General features: G+C 48.3%; 1 protein-coding gene across 2 annotated transcripts in view; it reads right to left on the bottom strand.

Moving 5' to 3' along the window:
• Window positions 1-217: 217 nt before the first annotated feature.
• Window positions 218-19,104, bottom strand: part of NOX3 (NADPH oxidase 3) — a 530,542-nt gene continuing 511,655 nt past the window's right edge. Inside the window, exon 12 of one of the 2 annotated variants that reach the window (XM_069607737.1) lies at window positions 218-444. In XM_069607737.1, the coding sequence (XP_069463838.1) occupies window positions 318-444 (127 nt within the window). In that variant the 3' untranslated portion in view covers window positions 218-317. The remainder of the gene's footprint in view (window positions 445-19,104) is intronic. The other variant, XM_069607738.1, reaches the window with a different exon arrangement.

Raw genomic sequence — 19,104 nt, 5'->3', positions numbered from 1 at the left:
TTACATTCAGACATGTTTTCCCTAGCTTAGAATGACTGTATTGACCCCCCCTTTACCCAGGTGAGTACATTTCTAAAATGTGGTTGCACGTTTTTAAGGCTATTCACTTTTCATTGGTGCCCGAGACAATTGTATGGCCCACTCGCCCCTGGAAGGGGATGAGGGGTGATTGTGAATACTGACGATGTTATGGTTGTCAATGTTACATTAATCGCCATGAAATTGCTGTTATGTTTTATTATTTCTTCCAAAAAAAAAGCAATATAAAAAACAATAGACAAGCCCATCATCGACCTTTCAACGCAATTATATCTTGCTCAGAAGCTCTCCTTGTTGTAATGAAAGCACACACCCCTCAGATCCGTCGATGAATATAAGGCGCTCATCTTCTGAAGAATCTTGGATAAGGATTTAGGGCCACAGAAGAACACCCCAATGCTGCTGCTGAGGAAAGAAAAGAGAACTACATCATTAAAACTATTTTCAGTTCTGTGCTACCCATGTCCATTGTCATTCAGCAACCCATGTGTTTCTAGAAAATATTGCATAGCTAGTTAGGAAAAGAAGGGTTGGTAAAGCAACCAAAGGACATCATTGGGGAATGGTGGAAATACTTCTGAAGGACATTCCAGCGTAGGAAATGCTTCCATTTTTGGAGGGATTGCCTCTAGACACATACTGGATTTATAATCTAGTCATGGAGTTGCAACCGCTAACCAGGAGAATTTAAAAACCAACTGGCAATTCTGTTACCTCATATTTTTTTCAGTTACCTCCAAACTCATAATGAGGCCCAGTGTGTTTCCAAATTCCCTGCCAGCTGAGGAGCCTCAGAAAGGCTCTCACAATGGATCATTGCAAGGTACTCTCCACCTTGAAAGTCTCCTTGAGCTTCTCACCCACACTCTCTTGGTCAGGAATGAGGCCCTTCCATTGCTTTCCCGTATAAGAATCATGACATGAAAGTATTTTACTCCCAATACTTTCGGTATTCAAGTATTTAGACTTCCAAAAGAAATGTAATGAATTACGCATTTGTAGGCATCAAGGTTATGGCATGTTCTTGAAAAATATAACTGGTGGATGAAATGCTTCTGTTCTTCTCCTTATACACATTACCTATTACTAGCAAATCATTAACCCTACTTGCAACTGAATCACATTGTGTAGTCTCTTTTTTATTACATATCTTCTTGTTCCTAGGTTTAAATTGAAAACCATCTTTTGGATTTCTTGAGAGGCAGGGACCTCACAGCCATTGCCACCTGGACCTAGAGTCGACATCCAAGGCCGACAAGACCATCTGAATGCCCAGGCCATACCACCCAGCCCTACTCGCAGAGGTCAGCAGTCTAACACTACGACTCCCAGAGTTCATCTCTTTTTCAGAGGGAACACCTGTACTGAATCCTAGGGAGTGAAACATGGGACCAGGAGGAGGAAGACAATGGGGACACCCCGACCAGGTCGACCACTACCACATGGATGCCAAGAACATATCCTGAACCCAAGATATCTGGGCTGTCCCAACAGAGAAGGGGTGCATCTCCCACAATCCCTCTTTCCTACCAAAGAAACCTGAGACCATACTAGGGAATGGCAGTTACAGAATTGGCTGCAGGAAGACTATGGAGAAAATCTGAGCACCCCACAGAGGTACTGTCCACCCCACCAAAACAGACAGAATTATTCGGAACTCATTGTCCATTTAAGAACCCAAAGGGTAGAAGGAAGAACAATCCATCCACGCATTGGAGTCAACCAGAAGAGCATCCCCCTCAAGCGCCAGTCAGGAGAAGTGGTTTTTCAGCCTCTCTACCCTCAAGGAGAATGTTCAGCACAGCCACTCACCTGTGGTCTTCCGGCATCAAAAGGTTGAGTGAAAGAACAGCAGCTGCCAACCCCACACTGGGGAGAGAGAGAACAGCAGCTGCCACCCATTTAGGAATAAACAGAGAGCAACGCCTGCCACCTGTGACAGGGTCAAGAGCATATGAGGAACCCTCCGAGCCTGTAGTGGGAGGCCTGCTATGGGGATTCATCGAACCAGTCCTGCCCCAGAGGCGGGTGTGGGAGTTGGGAGGGCCTCAGTCCCTGCTCCTTCGATTTGTGCATGTATGTTGCCCAATACATAGATTGCAAGATACTTGCCAGTCTCTTTCTATTTTCCTATAAAACTATAATTCCCAGGAATGGATGCTGGTGGTGGAAGAATGAGCAACCGGCCCGACCAGGGTAGAAACAGCCAGAGACCTCCAGCCAGAGTAAATCTTCATCTACCAAACCAGCGATCTAAGCAGCCCACGCCAACAGAGCACTCCTTGGGGCTAGACCACAGCACAGACCTCTGAGTGCTCTGTACCGCTGTATCGGGTAGACACCCACAAGGACTATATTCTTACATATTGCTAGAGTGGTCCAGTTGTTAGTCCGGCATCCCACATATGCCAGAAAACGCTCACACGAACTGGAACACTGAGACTGTTTGTTTCTATAGTGGGTCTCCATTGCTGAGACCTGGGGGATCTGTGCCTCAGAAATGGGTGGGGCTTAAGCCCCTTTTTATGTTTTCAATCACCTGTAACACCTCCCAGGGGGGTAAAGGAAGCCAGAGGGTGGCCTGTGGATACAGGCGAGAGAGCTAGCCAGTGAAGAGGGAAGGGGGAGGATAAAAGCAGGACATGAAGCAGGAAGGTGTGTGTGATTCGGGTGAGGTCAACAAAGGGGAATCAGGAGGACCATAGACCAGGCAGAGAAAGGACGGTGAAGAAGAGTGTGGAGGAGAGTTACTGAAGAAGTGTGCGAGGTGAGGTATTGGTTGGTGAGAGAAAGTGGTGCTTGGCTGTACTTGGTTGTGATTGTCCGTGTAAGGTGTGATAGGGATAGAGTAGGGAGTGTGTGTTAAGGTGAGCGGAAGAGTGTAAGGAGGGTGACTGGGAAATAAGGTTGTAGGAGAGTAGTAATGTGGAGGGGAGAGGGGAGTAGTAGTATGGAGAGGGGTTGTAGCAGAATGGAGAGAGGGGTAGTAGTGTGAAGAGAAGGATACTAGTAGTAGTGTGGAGATAGGAGTAGTAGTAGACTAGAGAGTGGTAGTAGTAGTAGTGTGGAGAGAGTAGTAGTACAGTGGAGTGGAGTAGTAGTATGGAGAATGGAGCAGTAGTAGAGTTGCGAGAAGGGTGGTTTTAGTAGTGTGGAAGGTGGCAAGTAGTATTGGAGTGCAGCATAGTAGGAGAGTATAAGATTGTAGGGGTCAGGTAAATATTAGAAAGGAAAGGAGCAAGGAACATTGGAGGGAGAAAGTAGGAAGTGCAAGTGAAAGAAAGGGGAGATGGTGGGTGGAGTAGGAGGGAGGAGAGAAGGAGTAGAGCAGGGCGAGAGGCAGAAAGACATAGGGAGAGGAGCAGAATGGCATGGAAGTAATGGACATAGAGGGCCTTGCATATCTGAAAAGGACCTATCTTTGCAGACTACTTTTGGGGACTTTTGTTTAGGGACCACCTAGATTGTTCCCAGAGGGAGTTAGAGAGATACGTGTTTGCCTTTAGGGCATCATAGTATGTCAGAAAGTCTTCAGATAGTAGTGGTTACCAATCTCTAGTGCCAAACATGGGGTTGAGGGACGTCTTAGTTAGGAAGGGACCGTCCACCCTAAATTAGGTAGAAAAGGACATCCATTAGATAGACCCTTGACTACAAATCAAAAACACTTGAACTGTCTTTGAGAGTTGATGTGTTCTTGTGGGTATTTTTGATACACCCCTTCAGTATGGGGAACTTTCCAGAATATAATACAGGAAGCAGACCAGCCTATTTGTAGACTTCTTTTCTGATCCCAAAATGCACAGCAGTCTAGGGACTTAGCATAACCAGATCCATCACGTGACCCCTCCGACCAATCAGACTAAAACACATTAATCACATGCACTATATAGGGGCTAGTTTTCAGTACAGCAGTGAGAGGAAGTTCTGGAGTTGCAGAGAGAGAATTTGGAGGCACAGAAGGAGCTTTGGAAGAATCTGAAAATGAGAGCAGAAGAAGTTGGACAGCTAACAGAGATTGGCAAAAAGTGGCCAGAGGCAATGAAGAATAAGGCGTTGGTAAGGAACAGTCGTACAGGCAGGCAGTGGCCTATGGGGCAGAGCCTGGCCTCATTTTCCCACAGCCCATCCTGTAATAATAAATGTCCCGGAGGGAGGGGCTGTGTATGGAGTGGGGAGCTGTGCTGGTAAGAAAACACACTTAGAAGAGTGAGCCACAATTTCATAGGGTGCAGAAGACAGCACAGGAGGCACGTTACTCACCAGAGCCCCATCAACACCAAGGTTGTCTCAGTCTCAAACTTTATTTTACCTCTTTCAATACCTTCTGAGGATATAAATGTGGCATGGGCATAGGATTAAACACACATCTTGTTGGGAAATTTTCTCTTTCTTTGACTGCAAGATGTTGACTGTTCATTCACAATGTCCAATTACGCGCAGGACTTGCACACCCATATTAAGAGCTCCTATCCACATGCAGCCTCTTCTGAAAAGGTCCTCAGTACTAAAATAAACAAAAATAAAGCCCACTAAAAACTGTGATATTTCCGGCTCGAACCAAGGCAGGAAGCTTTGGCTGGCCATCTGTTGAAAGGGGGTTTAGCACCTTCAATTTCAGATGTACAAATGTTATGCATATTATGGACAGTATCAAGATATTTGAAAGTTATGAACAATGACTAAAAGCAGGTGAATATGTCACAGGCTCTTCTGGGTTGTGTGTAAGTCATAAAGAAGTGCAGCCGACCGTAGGTTACTTTGAAGAAATTGCAAGTTGCACCCTGTCTGATGTGAAATAATAAGCCTGTCCTGTCCTTTAGTTTCACATCCTATTGCATTTTGGTACATGAAGGCTTGCATTTATAATGCATACATAAATATAACATGGCATGCAATGTAAATATAAGATTTACAGAACATGATTTGAGAGCTCTCTTTATGCACATTTTTAAGAAGCAGTGGTGTGTTTGAAGTAGTGATTTTAGGTGAAAAAAGTGGGCTGTGAATGTTTCTACATTATATTACAGCAGTTAATCTGTTGTGCGCCACAAGAGAAAGAAATGCATATGCTCTAATTCTGGCAGGGATTACTCTTATATCTTTACGGTGTCCATATATTGTTATATATATTTACATGTATTATTGGAAATGATGTGAAGCTACCAGTACTCACTGCAATGCAGCGAATTATAATATACTGCCTGTGATAAGTCTTTGTAGTAAGTGTGCACTGGAATAGGTGCATATGGTCTCAAAATCCCCACAGCCCCCAGATTAGCAATCCAATCGTCCAAGATAACTATTTGCAAACCCCCATTCTTATTAAAACGATTCGTTTATTTCTATAGCACGTGCTTGCCAGATATTAAAAAAAAAAAAGATTTGCTGTTTGTATAGAATTTCAAAATGTTCCTTATATCACATACATCAACAAGCTGGCTCTCCTTGTCAAACATTGACTACAAGCAAGGCCCTCATCTTTTGTCGTGTCCCTTGAATGTACGAGAGTAAAGTGTAAAACTTAGGAGATATATTTGGTCTCACATCAATGTATTGTCTAGTGCAGCTGAAGTGGTATTTGGTACAATATTGCCTTTTAACAAGTCAAAAGTAGACACAGACCCACCGAACAGTGCAAACTTTGGCCTGATCGATAGGATCATGTTAAAGAAAACACCCCAATACAACAAAGCTATCTCCTTTCATTGTGGTAGCCCCTGCCTCAGAGCTATTTGTATAATATGCAGGCCGGCTCTAGCAAGACATTCTGGCTGAACCACTGATAAGGAGAGATACTGGGATATTAGGAAGACTGTGGAGGCAGTAAAGGAGAACAAGGAGGTGTTAAGGATGAGGTTCAATAACAGAGAGGACATTGGTGAAGGGGACTATGAGGAGAGGTGGAAGACCAGTAAAGCAGAGTGAAAGGCATGGTGAGGGGGAGAGATGGAAAGCAGTAAACGAGAGGAAGAGGGTGACAGTAGTGGAACAGAGGAACAGAGGAACATCGGATGGAGAGAGGAGGTTAGTGACAGGATGGGAGAGGAGGCTGTGGAGATACTCTGGAGAGGAAAGGTGGAGGTAATTGGAGAAGACATTGGAGGAGTGACTGAGGAAGATATAAAGAAGGATGTTGGAAGAAGAGTTGGATAGGAGGATAAGCAAGTTAAGAGAGAGGAGGTCGGAATAAAAAAACAGAGGTGAGTGAGAGAAAAGCAGATACATCTCATGTCTGGGAGGTGTGAGTAAACGAGGGCTGGAGGTATGAGCACATGGCAGGGCAGCTCTTCAAGGAGGTGTAAAGGAGATCAAGAATAAATGAGAGAGGAGAAGGTGCCGGAAAGGCACAAGACTGTAATGACTCATCAAAGAGTAAGACGAGGAAGGGGTTTTGCGGAGTAGAGCTTGGACTAGATGACTAGGAGGTGGCAAGTATCAGACGTTCAGCCCGTAGAGAAACCAGATGGCAATCCTTGGAATGTAGACTCTGGGGCTCACTTCTACTTCACCCAGCCCTGTCCCTCACCACTACCAAGGCCCAATCTGCAGGTGCACATACCCCAGTTGAAGGGGTCGCCCCGGTGAAGCAGAAATACAAAAGGAGGAGGAAGCAAGGAGACCTTATCCTGGGCAGACACACCGGGACTTGGGTGTACTTAACCCACCATGGGTCATTATCCAGGTAAATCAGATTATTAATAATAGTGGAATACACTGTTTCTGCCACTGTTACTTATCACCCTCATTTTGGTTCCTTTGCCAGGTAGAGCGCCTCCATTTCCCACTCTGCCTGATAAATGGGGGTGCCTTATTGCCACTAGAAAAACTGAAATTTGCAAAATAATTCCTCAAACGTACCCTCCTGAAGATGTTGAAAGGGAGCTCCTGGAAAGCTTTTATTACCACTGGAAGATCACAGGAAGGGGCTCAATACGTCCAAGAATTTTTTAAGACGATACTTCCTCTAAGCAGCCTATGGACTAATTCAGTGGTCTACAGCCTGCAGATCTCAGATGTTTTGAATGTTGACGTCCAAGATCCCTTACCATTGATTATGCTGACTTGAGACGATAGGAGTTGTAGTCCAACATATTCTGGGGAGCCAAAGGCTTCAGACTCCTGGACTAATGGATCCAACAAAAAATAAAACTCACCCCCAAAACACTCTCACAGACTACTATTTACTAAGGGACTCATCACTAGTCCGGCGGTAATGCGGCGCAATTTGCGCTTAGCGGAATTAGAGTTACTGCTAGGTCATGTAGCGGTATTAACGCTGCATCACAACATGGCGCGAACGTGTGCCCCACTCCAGTGGCAATGCTAATACCACCTGGTGGAAACTGCGCCAAAATAATGCTCACGCCAAAATATCGGCGTTAATATTGATACCGCCGCCGTCCCTGGCGCTATTAGCGCTGGTGTAGTTAGTGCTGGCGGAAATTACATCACTGCAGGAATGGGAAGCATGGCAACGTCCATCTTTAAAAACTCAATCCAACCAGAATCATCCACTTCCTGCAGCCATCAGGACCTGAAAGACAGCTAACATGTCACAGGAGAGGACACGCGGCAAGGTGCCTGAAAACCGCCAACGCAAACCCAAGTTCAGTGAGGGAGAACTGGTGGTCTTCACTGATGAGGTTGTGGCCCACTGTGACGAATTGTACGGCAGTATGCAGAGAAAAACATCAGATCAGCGCAGGACTGCCATCTTGCATGCCATGAGCCAGAAGGTGACTGTTGTGTCCAGCGTTCCCTGTGATGCTGAGGGCAGTAGAAAGTGCTGGAACGACCTAAGGGTCAGGGTGCATGGAATCCTGTCTCAAAACCTCCAGGAGTCCCTGGCAACAGGAGGTGGAACTGTTTCCCCACTGGTGCTGACGGCCTGAGAAGAGAAGTGCAGCACCGTCCTTGATATGGAGGGCATTGACGGAGTTAGAGGTGCAGAGGTAGGTGCCTACAGCCAGGAGGCAGGAGGTGAGTCAATTACCCCAAAACACAGCAAAACACCATGCACAAATGTCAGCCCAGCACTAGACGCTGCAGCGGACAGGGACACATGTCAGCAGACCCAGAAGCTGGGCAGGCCAATCACGGGGTGCCACATCAGCCACCCTCCACAGGAGCCAAGGGTACTTCACCAAGTGCTCTCCTGAGCATTACAGCAGTGCGAAGGGGTGTCAAGTGACCAATCCAAGTGCCATGCACACCACACTCCTTATTGTGCACCCTGTGTCACAGGTCTCCCCCCTTCTCACCTGTCTGTATTTGCTCGTGATCTTCAGAGATGTCTTCTTTCGCACTGTTCGGGATTTATATAACCCCGTGCGTGGCTCCTCGGATTCCAGCGTGCGGTTCGTGACCCAGTTCCAGGATACGCTAGGATGTCCGGGACGAAGACCAGGAAAAAATGAGGTTCGCACTCAGACATCCGAATGTAATGGAAATCCAGCATATGCAAAGGTAAGGATAAGGGGAAGGAAGAAAGGAGCGGAATTCAGGGGACCGGGAACCAGGAATCAAAAGTAAGCGCTGAACGAGCTCCTGCAACACACGTCCGACTACTGCAAGCGGTAGCGTTGAGATGCGCAGGGATACGGGGGCGTGTCTGCTTTGTAGAATGTAGAGCGTACACCGCAGAGACTGGCAAACAGCGTTCCCCGTTCAGCGGCCATGTTGGGAGTACTACCGAGTTCAGTCCCATATGGGTCAGGGACCACGAAGTCCAGAAGGGACGCGAATGGCGGTTCATGACAGCATGCCTCCTCTGAAACCCAGCTCCTCCGGGTTTACCCAGATGTATAAGGTGGTATCTTCGGAGCAGTCTGCGGGCATTCATATTTGAGACGGGTTCCCAGGTGCGTTCACTGGGAGGGTACCCTTTCCACTCGACCAAATACTGTAGCTGACCACGTCTGTACCTGGAATCACATATTCTGGAAACCTCATATTCTAGCTGATCATTGACAATCACAGGGGTAGATCTTGGAGCAGTTTGAGAGGACTGGATGTATGGTTTCAACAGAGAAGTGTGAAAGACTGGGTGGATCCTCTTCCAATATTCTGGTAGTCTGGGTCAAACGGCCACTGGGTTAATGACTTCCTTTATGGAAAAAGGGCCTTAATACCGGGGAGCCAATTTATTTGGTCGTAGGTGTCGGGGTAAAAGTTTCGAAGACAACCAGACCTTATCACCTTTTGGGTATGAAGGCCCTGGTCTTCTTTTGGAGTCAGCATGATGTTTGACGTCTCTTCGGGCCTTTTCTAGGTGTTCTTTTGCTTCTTTGTGTACATTGATAAGGGTTTCAATCCAGGAGTCAACTGTAGGAACTGGGGTAGGATGTGGGAAAATGGATGGTAGAACTGAAGGGTGGAATCCTTGACTACAGAAGAAGAGACTGGTTTTGACAGCCGAGTGATCCCAATTGTTGTAGGCGAATTCAGCCACAGGTATTAAGAGTGACCAATCGTCCTGGACCTTGGTAGTGAAACAGCAAAGATATTGTTCCAGAGTTTGGTTTACGCATTCAGTAGCTCCATTGGTCTGTGGGTGATAACCTGAGGATAAGGCACGTTGGATTCCCAGTATACGACATCATTGTTTCCACAACTGGGATACGTACTGGGGTCCTCTGTCCGATATGATCTTGGAGGGTATCCCGTGGAGCCGGAATATGTGTTCCAGGAAGATTCCGGCAAGTTCAGATGAAGATGGCAGTTTAGATAAAGGTGTAAAATGAGCTATGTGAGTGAACAAGTCAATGGTAACCATGATAGTTGTGTGGCCCCTGGAAGGTGGTAGTTCCACAATAAAGTCTGTGGCGATGAATTCCCAAGGTCTTGTTGACAGCGCTGGTTGGAGCAGGAGACCTGCCGGTTTCTTGTTATCATGCTTGTTTTGATTGCAGACTGCATATGTCTGGATATAATGCTGGACATCATCCTTCATCTTTGGCCACCAAAACTGTCTTTGTATTAGACGGAGGGTGTTGGTGATGCCACGGTGTCCTGAATGAAGGGTATCATGACATAGGTTTGTGATCTTTTGTCGTAGTCTCTGAGTGGGAATGACCAGGCAATTATCCTTGAATAAATATCCGTCCTTCATTTTGAGGTTCCATCGATTATTACCATTAAACTCCTTCCAGGTTTCAGAGGACTGAGTCTGAATCCAGATATCCTCCAGGAGGTTGATTGCTTGGGCAACAAATATTGTGTGGGGGAAACATCTTTGGGAAGGATCGATCTTCAAGGATTTCATAGTCAGGACGTCGGGATAAGGCATCGGCTATTATGTTTTGTGTTCCAGGAACATGATGGATTTGAAACTGGTATTGAGCAAAAAAGAAGGCCCAATGGGCTTGACGACTGTTCCTATTGCAGGGATTGCAGGACTTGAAGATTCCGATGGTCCGTGCGGACCTGAACAGGGTGTTTCGCTCCCAGGAGTAGATCATGCCAATCTTTGAAGGCTTGACGGATGGCTAGTAGTTCCTCTTCCAAAACAGAATAGTGGGTTTCACTAGGAGTCAAGGTGCGAGAAAGATAGGTGATGGGGTGTTCTAGCTTATCATTAAACTCCTGTTTCAGGACTGCCCCGATGGCGTAGTTGGAGGCATCAGTTTCCACAAGAAAGGGTCGATCAATGTCAGTTTGGGCTAAGATGGGGGCTTGTGTGAACTCCGACTTTAACCGTTGAAACGCCTCATCTTGGGCTGCTGTCCAGTGAAAGGGGGTATCTTTTTTTAACAATGTAATGATCGGATGTACAATCTCTGAAAAAGAGGGTATGAATTTCCGGTAGAAGTTAGCAAGCCCCAGGAAGAATTGAATTTGTTTTACAGTAGTTGGAACAGGCCAGGATAGAATGGAGTCTACTTTCGAGCGGTCCATTCAAATTCCTTTTGGGCTACGGACGAATCCAAGATAGTGAACAGTAGACACATGGAAAAGGCATTTCTCGGGTTTAGCCAGGAGCTTATGTTCATGTAGACGTTGTAAAACTGCCTTAACATGTTCTTCATGCTTCAGATGTTCCTTAGAGTATATCAGTATGTCGTCCAGATATACAATGACGAAGAGGAACAGCATATCGGAGAACACCCGGTCCATAGAACGTTGGAAGACCGCTGGGGCATTGGCAAGTCCGAAGGGCATAACCAAGTATTCAAAATGACCAAAGGGTGTTCTAAAGGATGTTTTCCATTCATCACCTTCCTTTATACGGATCAGATGGTAGGCACCTCTGAGATCTAATTTTGTGAACACTACAGCTCCTCTTACTGCTTCCAAGATATCCGAGATGAGGGGCAATGGGTAGCGGTCCTTGAGGGTGCATTGATTAAGGCCACGATAATCTAGACAGGGCCTAAACTCCTTGGTATCTTTCTTGGGAACGAAAAACAATGAAGCTCCCAAGCTCCCGCGGGGATTTGGATGGTCGTATAGTACTATTTTCCAAGTTAGTATCCAAATATTCTCGGAGGGCTCTTTTCTCAGGTTCTGATAGAATGAACATCCTCCCAAAACGAATCACCACTGAAGGTTCAGTATCGATAGCGCAGTCCTCAGGTCTGTGAGGGAGAAGAGCTTGAACTATGGCGGTCGAAAACACATCTGTATAAGCCTGGTAGGCCCTGGGATTATGGATGATATTTGAGACAGTGAGCGGACCTTGCTGGTTCGCTTGCAAGTCTTCAGAGGATCCTGACGAGGAGTCTAGGGATAAACAGTGGGACATACAATGTTCTGAACCAGGAAACAAGGATCCTGCTGCCCAGTTGATGTTGGGTTATGCTTCTGTAACCAGGGCATGCCCAGAACCATTGGGTAATGGGCAGATCTTATGATGTCGAATTTGATTCTCTCTTGATGATGGTTTATAGAAAGCAGGATCTCTTTGGTTTGAAGGGTTATGGGTCCTGAAGAGAGGGGTCTTCCATCGATAGCCTCTACAGGTTGCATGATGTCTCGAGTTTCATATGGAATGTTATGGGTAGTGACCCAATCATGATCTATGAATATCCCCATGGCCCCACAATCCACTAATGCCATGATGGGGTAAGATTCTTTCTTGGAAGGTGATAGAAAGGCCTGCAGAATCACAAGGTTGTTCTGTCCAGGAGAGTTCAAGGATGGAATAGATGTGGAGCAAACATCTCTGTCCCGAAACTGTGCTCCATCTAGGATCAGGAGCTGGCGTTTCCCGAATGCCGTGGAGGGGCAATAGGACACTCTCTCACAAGGTGTTTATCAGAGGCACAATACATGTACAGACCAGTGTGAACGCGTAGCATCCTTTCTTGCGGGGCTATGGGTCAGCGGAAGGCCCCAAGTTGCATGGGTTCTGGGTCCGTGATGGGGGAAGCTGCAGGCTCAGGTCTAGAAGGATGGTCTGTAGAGGCCTTTCGGAAGGGTGATTTAATTTTCTTCTTTTCCGCCTTTCTTTCCTGGATACGAAAGTCGATCTGCAAGGAAAGATCAATGAGAGCCTGGAAGGAACTTGGGCGAGCTACCCTGGCTAGCTCGTCTTTTATCTCTTCATTCAATCCTCTTCAAAAAAGGGTGAAACTGGCCTCTGGAGACCAGTCTGCTTCCTTGGCAAGTTGTTTAAAGCGGGTCACATTGGTAAGCATTTCATGGAATCCTTGTTGAAAGTCCAATAAACGTTCTTGAGCACTGTAAACCTGCTCTGGGTGATCAAACATGGTCTTTAGCGCCTGCACAAAACCATCATAGTAATCCAGGAGGGCGTCGCCCGAATTAACTAAGGGAGTTACCCAGGTAAAGGCATTCCCAGTGAGATGTGAGATCATAAAGCCCACCTTTGCTCTGGGGATGGAGAAGTAGTAGGGCTTAAAGGTGAAGTGCACTAAACATGAATCGAGGAAGGCACGAAGGGTTTTTGAAGAGCCATCATATTTATCCACTACTCCTCCCAACAACACGTTCTCTTTGGTTGCGGTGTCACGTGACAAGACCAGTTGTTTCAATGCAGCATTTTCGGCTTTAAGATTTTGGACTTCTGTTGTTAACTCCTCCATGCCTCGCATGAGGTCTTGAATTGCAGCCTCCATTTCCGTAACTGTATCAATTTGTTGGCGTCTCAATCTGTCACAGGTCTCCCCCCTTCTCACCTGTCTGTATTGTTTGCTCGTGATCTTCGGAGATGTCTTCTTTCGCACTGTTCGGGATTTATATAACCCCGTGCGTGGGTCCTCGGATTCCAGCGTGCGGTTCGTGACCCAACTCCAGGATACGCTCAGATGTCCGGGACGAAGACCAGGAAATAATGAGGTTCGCACTCAGAGATCTGAATGCAATGGAAATCCAGCATATGCAAAGGTAAGGATAAGAGGAAGGAAGAAAGGAGAGGAATTCAGGGGACCGGGAACCAGGAATCAAAAGTAAGCGCTGAACGAGCTCTGGCAACACACGTCCGACTACTGCAAGCGGTAGCGTTGAGACGCACAGGGCCGCGGGGGCGTGTCTGCTTTGTAGAACATAGAGCGTACAACGCGGAGACTGGCAAACAGCGTTCCGCGTTCAGCGGCCATGTTGGGAGTACTACTGAGTTCAGTCCCCTATGGGTCAGGGACCATGAAGTCCAGAAGGGACGCGAACAGCGGTTCATGACACCCTGTGCCAGTGGGATTGTGGTGCGTCAGTAAGCACATAAGTAACCACGTCACTGTGCAGCACTCACACCAACATGTTGCAGGCCCAGTGGCCCTGTCCCCCTACACCGACAGAGCGCAGCTAGACAATCACTGAACACCCCATAGAGCCATGGCAGTACCACAGACAAAGCCACCACACCCACTCTCCCACAAGGTGTGCGAGACCCAGGGAGGGGATGTGGGGGCATAAAGGACCAGAAGCATGCATGCCAAACATCAGCTCCCCCAGCATCGACACCCTGCACTCCCCACACACAGCCCAAAGGCCACCTGGCAATGCGTCTCACGCACACATGGCTGCAACCATCCCCACAATGCTGTACCCCCCTGAACAACCATGCCCATCTGCCCAAATATGTAGGTTGCCAATCGGTAACACAGCAAATGTGTCTTGCATTCCAACACATGTGAAAGAACCATACCTGACAGCATTTCCAATGTCTCCTACAGGCAGTCACGCATCACCGGAAGCATTGGAGGAGGAAGGGGGCGCAAGCCCATCAGGAAGTGGCACCTACAGGCCCTTAAGGTCAGCTGCCACCTCCACCCCACAAAGGTGCACACAGGCCATGCCTAGGTGCCTGGGGTGCCGTGAAACACCACGACCCAGCAAGGCCAAGCCTGCAGGTGGCATCAGAGGCCCTGCACAAACAGCACAGGCCACCAGGAACACCCCCAAGCCCACTGCACCCACTACCACAGCTGCAGTGTCTGACACAGAGGCCACACCTCCTGGCCGGGACACCGTCGACTCACAGGGGGACATGAGCCCTGTGGCACAGCCGGATGAAGGGCCACAAACCCCCGAGAGCCCTCACCGCCTCTAGCGTGCACAAACAAGTCAGCCGGATGTGGACATGCCTTCCTATGGGTCTCCCACCTACAGCACTGAGCTTATACACAGTTCCCCTCCCATTCAGCACACACCACCAAGCACCACCATCCTTCAGATGAGATGAGAGAGGTGGCAAAGGGAGATGGAGGCCATTGGGCACACCCATTCCGAACACCTCCAGGAATTCTGCGATTGCCTGCAAGGAGCCACCCGCAGGATTGTGTGAGCTATGGGAAGAAACCGGGCAGAGGCATCTGCCAGTACTGCCGCCCTGACTGTCTATGGGCAGAGTGTCAGGGAGATGACTGAAGGGGCCTCAGCCCTGTCTGAGGTTACACTGCAGCCCATCCGGGGGCCTGGGTCAATACCCCCAAGTTGCACAACACCCACTGAGGGGTCGCAGCCAGGCACACCCAGGCACCGGTCTGAGAGCCAATTGGGTCCCAGATCACTAGGGTCTGGCATGGGGGAAAGAGGCCACAGAAATTATATTGGGACACATTTTTCCCTGAGTGGCCATGCTGGGGAGTTGGTGGTGGGAGGGGGAGAGTGGATAGTGTGCTGGGTAGTTGGTAAGGGGGGAGGATGAGGGGGGAGAGTATGCTGGGGAGTTGGAGGAGGGAGGAGGGGGGATAGTGTGCTGGGGAGTTGGTGGTGAGAGGGGGAGGAGGATAGTGTGCTGGGGAGTTGGTGGTGGGAGGGGGTATTGTTAGTGCACATTGTTTCATTAAAGCTGTTAAAGTTTATCAATGCAAGGACATTTGTGCTTGTGTCACTGTCATGTTTATTAATGGAAGTGAGGGTCATATAGTGGTGCAGGGCTTAGGCCATTTAAATATTTCAAAAGAAATTGTCTATCAGTCCCTGCCAAGCCAGTCTCCCAGCCCTCACGTCATCTCTGGCAATGCATGCAGTTGCCTCCGCCACAGGCACTGCATCCTCATCCTCTGGGGTGGCATGTCCACATCAGGGCTAGTGGTACACTTCTCTGTAGGCAGGTATTGTGCAGCATTGCACACGCAAGCACTATTCTGCACACTTTCTCAGGAGCTCCACCAGTACTGTTTGAGACAGCTGAAATGTGCCTTCAGGAGGCCAAAGGTACGCTTGATGCACACACGGGTCCTGCTGTGAGTGTGGTTGTAGGTAATATCCTGCAGTGTTTGTGGATCACACACAGGAGCCATTAGCCAGGGCAACTGTGGTATCCGGAGTCACCTGCATGGGGGGAGGCACAGCCATTAGTCACAATGTACTGTGTGGCGGTGGCCTTACACAGTATCAGGGCAATGGAAGTCATGTGCATGCTATGGGGATTCATTCAGTGGCATGTGAAAATGGAGTGGAGGGATGTGAAAAACTACACAAAGGGCCTCATCACGAGTTTGGCGGTAACCCTTAAATGCGGCGGTAGTGCTATTACTGCCGCATTTAAGGGTCTGCCAGATCATGGCCTTGGCGGATTTCCCCCCAGTTCTGAACTGGGAGGAAATCTGTGGCAAATTTGCCAATTTTCGGCGCTATTACCGCTGGTGGGAAATCCGCCAGCGGTAATAGCGTGAATTTTACCCATTGGGCCCAATGGGGAATGAGGAATTCCCGAATGAGCCCAGTGGGGAATGGGCACTAACCGTTCCACCAAACCCGTGATCCGGCGCTAATAGCGCTGGGGGGTTTGGCTGTAGGGCTAATAGCACCAGTGGTAATACCGCCGGCATTACCGCCCAACTCGTGATGAGGCCCAAAGCATGGCATGACAAGCAAATGCAAAAGTCACACCTGACCACCTCGCGCACCAACGTCACAGTACAGCTTAGGGAGATGCACATGTTGGACATACCTGGATGGAGAAGCTGATGAACCCATACAGTAGCAACTCCAAACACACACATGACTACAGGTACCACAATGCAACATGTATAATCCAAAGCAATGCAAACAAATTGCTGCATCACATCACACAACAGCAACCCTGCCAGTACCACAGCCATGTACCCATGTACACCCAGCCCACAATGCCGACCCACTGGCGCCAGAAGCCCAAGTGTCACATGCACAAGAGAAATACACTGCCACAAGGCAGTTACCATGTCGGCTCCACTTGTCACTGACAGACACATTACGTAACATCTGCTGTAAGGGAAAAGGGTGCATCTATAGTAAAATCAATGCATGATATAAGTGATACACAGCATGCACAGACATTGTACTGACACCTGCCAACACTCCACTGCCTGCAAGGACCTCGATCTGCTCAATTCACCATAGATCAGGGCCTGGCCAAGACCTATGATGGACATCAGCTCTGGCGATGTAAAGCATTCCAGAATTCAGCACCCTCGGTAACAAACAGCATGCTCCTTCCATACCTTATAATACTATGCCAGGGTACTGTCAAGAGATGTCTAACTGCTGACTATATGGACCTGCCTTTTCCGTATGTATTTTGTTGTTCTGTAGATGCATTGGCCCCTTCCCCGGAACGAGCTGATGAAACTAGTGATGAGAAATACCAACCCTGCTCAAAATGACTAACCAAGACTGTCTCATCACCACGCTCACCAGATTAACAAAGGTGAAATTCAGTCTTGGCAGCAATACATTTTAACTTTGCAGCCAGCATCCAGGACACAACCCAATCAATGCAAACTCTCAGGCATGAGACATCTATCTTAGATGCCACCACAAGATAAAGTTGGGTGTCAAAAGCATACTGATGATTGCTGACCCCACACTCGGCCATCAGACAACTCAGCTAGTCCAACCCAAAAGCTAAATAAAATGGATGACCGGGTGAACGCATGAGGCACACCACAAAGCTCAGGCGGTGGAGCAGCAAAAGGCTCCCATATGGACCAATTGAAATCAGCCAGAAAGGACGGAACAAAACCAATTCACCAGGCACCCCACCAAATCAATGCAAGCATATAGAATAGAAAAGTGTGCCTCATGGCCCAGTGTTTCAGTGCGCATAGTGACGAGTGCTGGGTCAGTGTGTAGTGCTGGGTCAGTGTGTGTGTGTGCAGTGCCAATGGCAGTGTGCGTGTGCATATGTGTGTGTGTGTGTGGCTGTGTGGGTGGTTGTGTGTCCAGAACAGAGTATAGGGCAGAGTATGTGTCTGTTTGAGTCTGTGAGTGTGTGTGTTTGGGTGTGCGTGTGTATTTTGTAAAGGTTTTCTACCAAGCCTTGCTGTTGGATGGTGAGGTTAGCATAGAGGCCAGGCTGCTGCCACAAGCCTAATAATGCTGACCCTGGGGCAGCGTAGGGAAGGTCCATGCCAAGTGGAAGGCATGGGCCTATCACATTGCCAACTTAGACATTCCTGGCAGTGTAAGAGAATTAGGGAATTACAGTCCTGTGGAACCAGCAGCATCTGCGCTCCATGCTTCCCTTGTGTAGGTGAAGGAGAGTGAAAGAGAGGTACTGCACCTCGTGCCAAAAATTCAAGAGGCAGTCAGCCAGTCTTTGCACAATGCGTCCACTCCCATACATTTCAGAACATATGAGGTAAGGGAGTCCACCCGGGAAGCAGGTGTGACCACCAGATGGAGGACCGCCCAACAGAAAGAACTAGCCAGCCTCAAGTCCAACACAGGAATTGGAAGCCAACCTAAGGGATAGGGCACACCAGCCAATCCGCACACCAGCAGCTTGAAGCAGCTTGAAGCCAGACAACCAAGCTCCCTTACCAAAGTGACAGGCTGGAAGCAATGGCCAAGGTATGGAAGGCTGAGTGAGGACCACCCAATCCCAGCCTACATACCTGAATCCTCTTTCATCAGAAAGTGGCTGGAAGGTGGGCCAAGCCAATAAAAAGCAGGGTCTATGGCAGAAAGCTGGAGAATGTAGGTGGAAGATCTCATTTGGAGCTGGTTAGGGAGGTGAACAGAAGGAGCTGGAGAAACACCCTCCACTGCGCTATTACACCCTCAAATTCTTCACTGTGCAGAAGATCTGCTTTGCTCCTCTCTCAGCACCACCCTCATCAGCACTACTATCACCCTCAAACTCTTCACCCCTCTGAGCCCATGCATCCATGAGAAAAAACCTCCTCAGCATTAATAGAATTACCCTCTTTGGCCATAGCTCTCCTCCTCCCTTTCTCTTGCTCCAGCTCTCTGGGCTTCTTGGTCTGGTCTTCTGGCTCTCACCTCATGTTTTGTGTGAACGAGAGCCCCGAAAATGCCCGCCCAGACCATCAAAGCCACAACAGGCATAACTGAACACAAGCAGCAGATATCAAGAGGGGAAGCAGAAGAACACAGGACGCTGAAGGTGAAGGTGAGAGAACAGAAGGAACCTTTCAAGTAAGTACCAACCCCAGCACATTATTGAACACCTCCTCAAAAGTCTGAAGGGAAGGAGAGGGTGATGGGAGCAGTGATGGCTTTGAAGCAAATGGCAACTGCATGGGACCATGTGGCAGGAGCGGCGTGGCAGAGGAAGCCTTGATGACCTGGAGAGAGGCATATGCCTTTTTAATGGAGATGACATTTCTGTCTGAAGCCGGTGGGAGGGAACAGGAGCGAGTACAAAGAGGCAGG

Source organism: Ambystoma mexicanum, chromosome 4q (assembly GCF_040938575.1).
Source record: "Ambystoma mexicanum isolate Mex_15411 chromosome 4q, UKY_AmexF1_1, whole genome shotgun sequence".
NCBI lineage: Eukaryota > Metazoa > Chordata > Amphibia > Caudata > Ambystomatidae > Ambystoma > Ambystoma mexicanum.
Note: the sequence above shows the minus strand (reverse complement) of the source record. Positions and strands in the feature narration are given on the sequence as shown.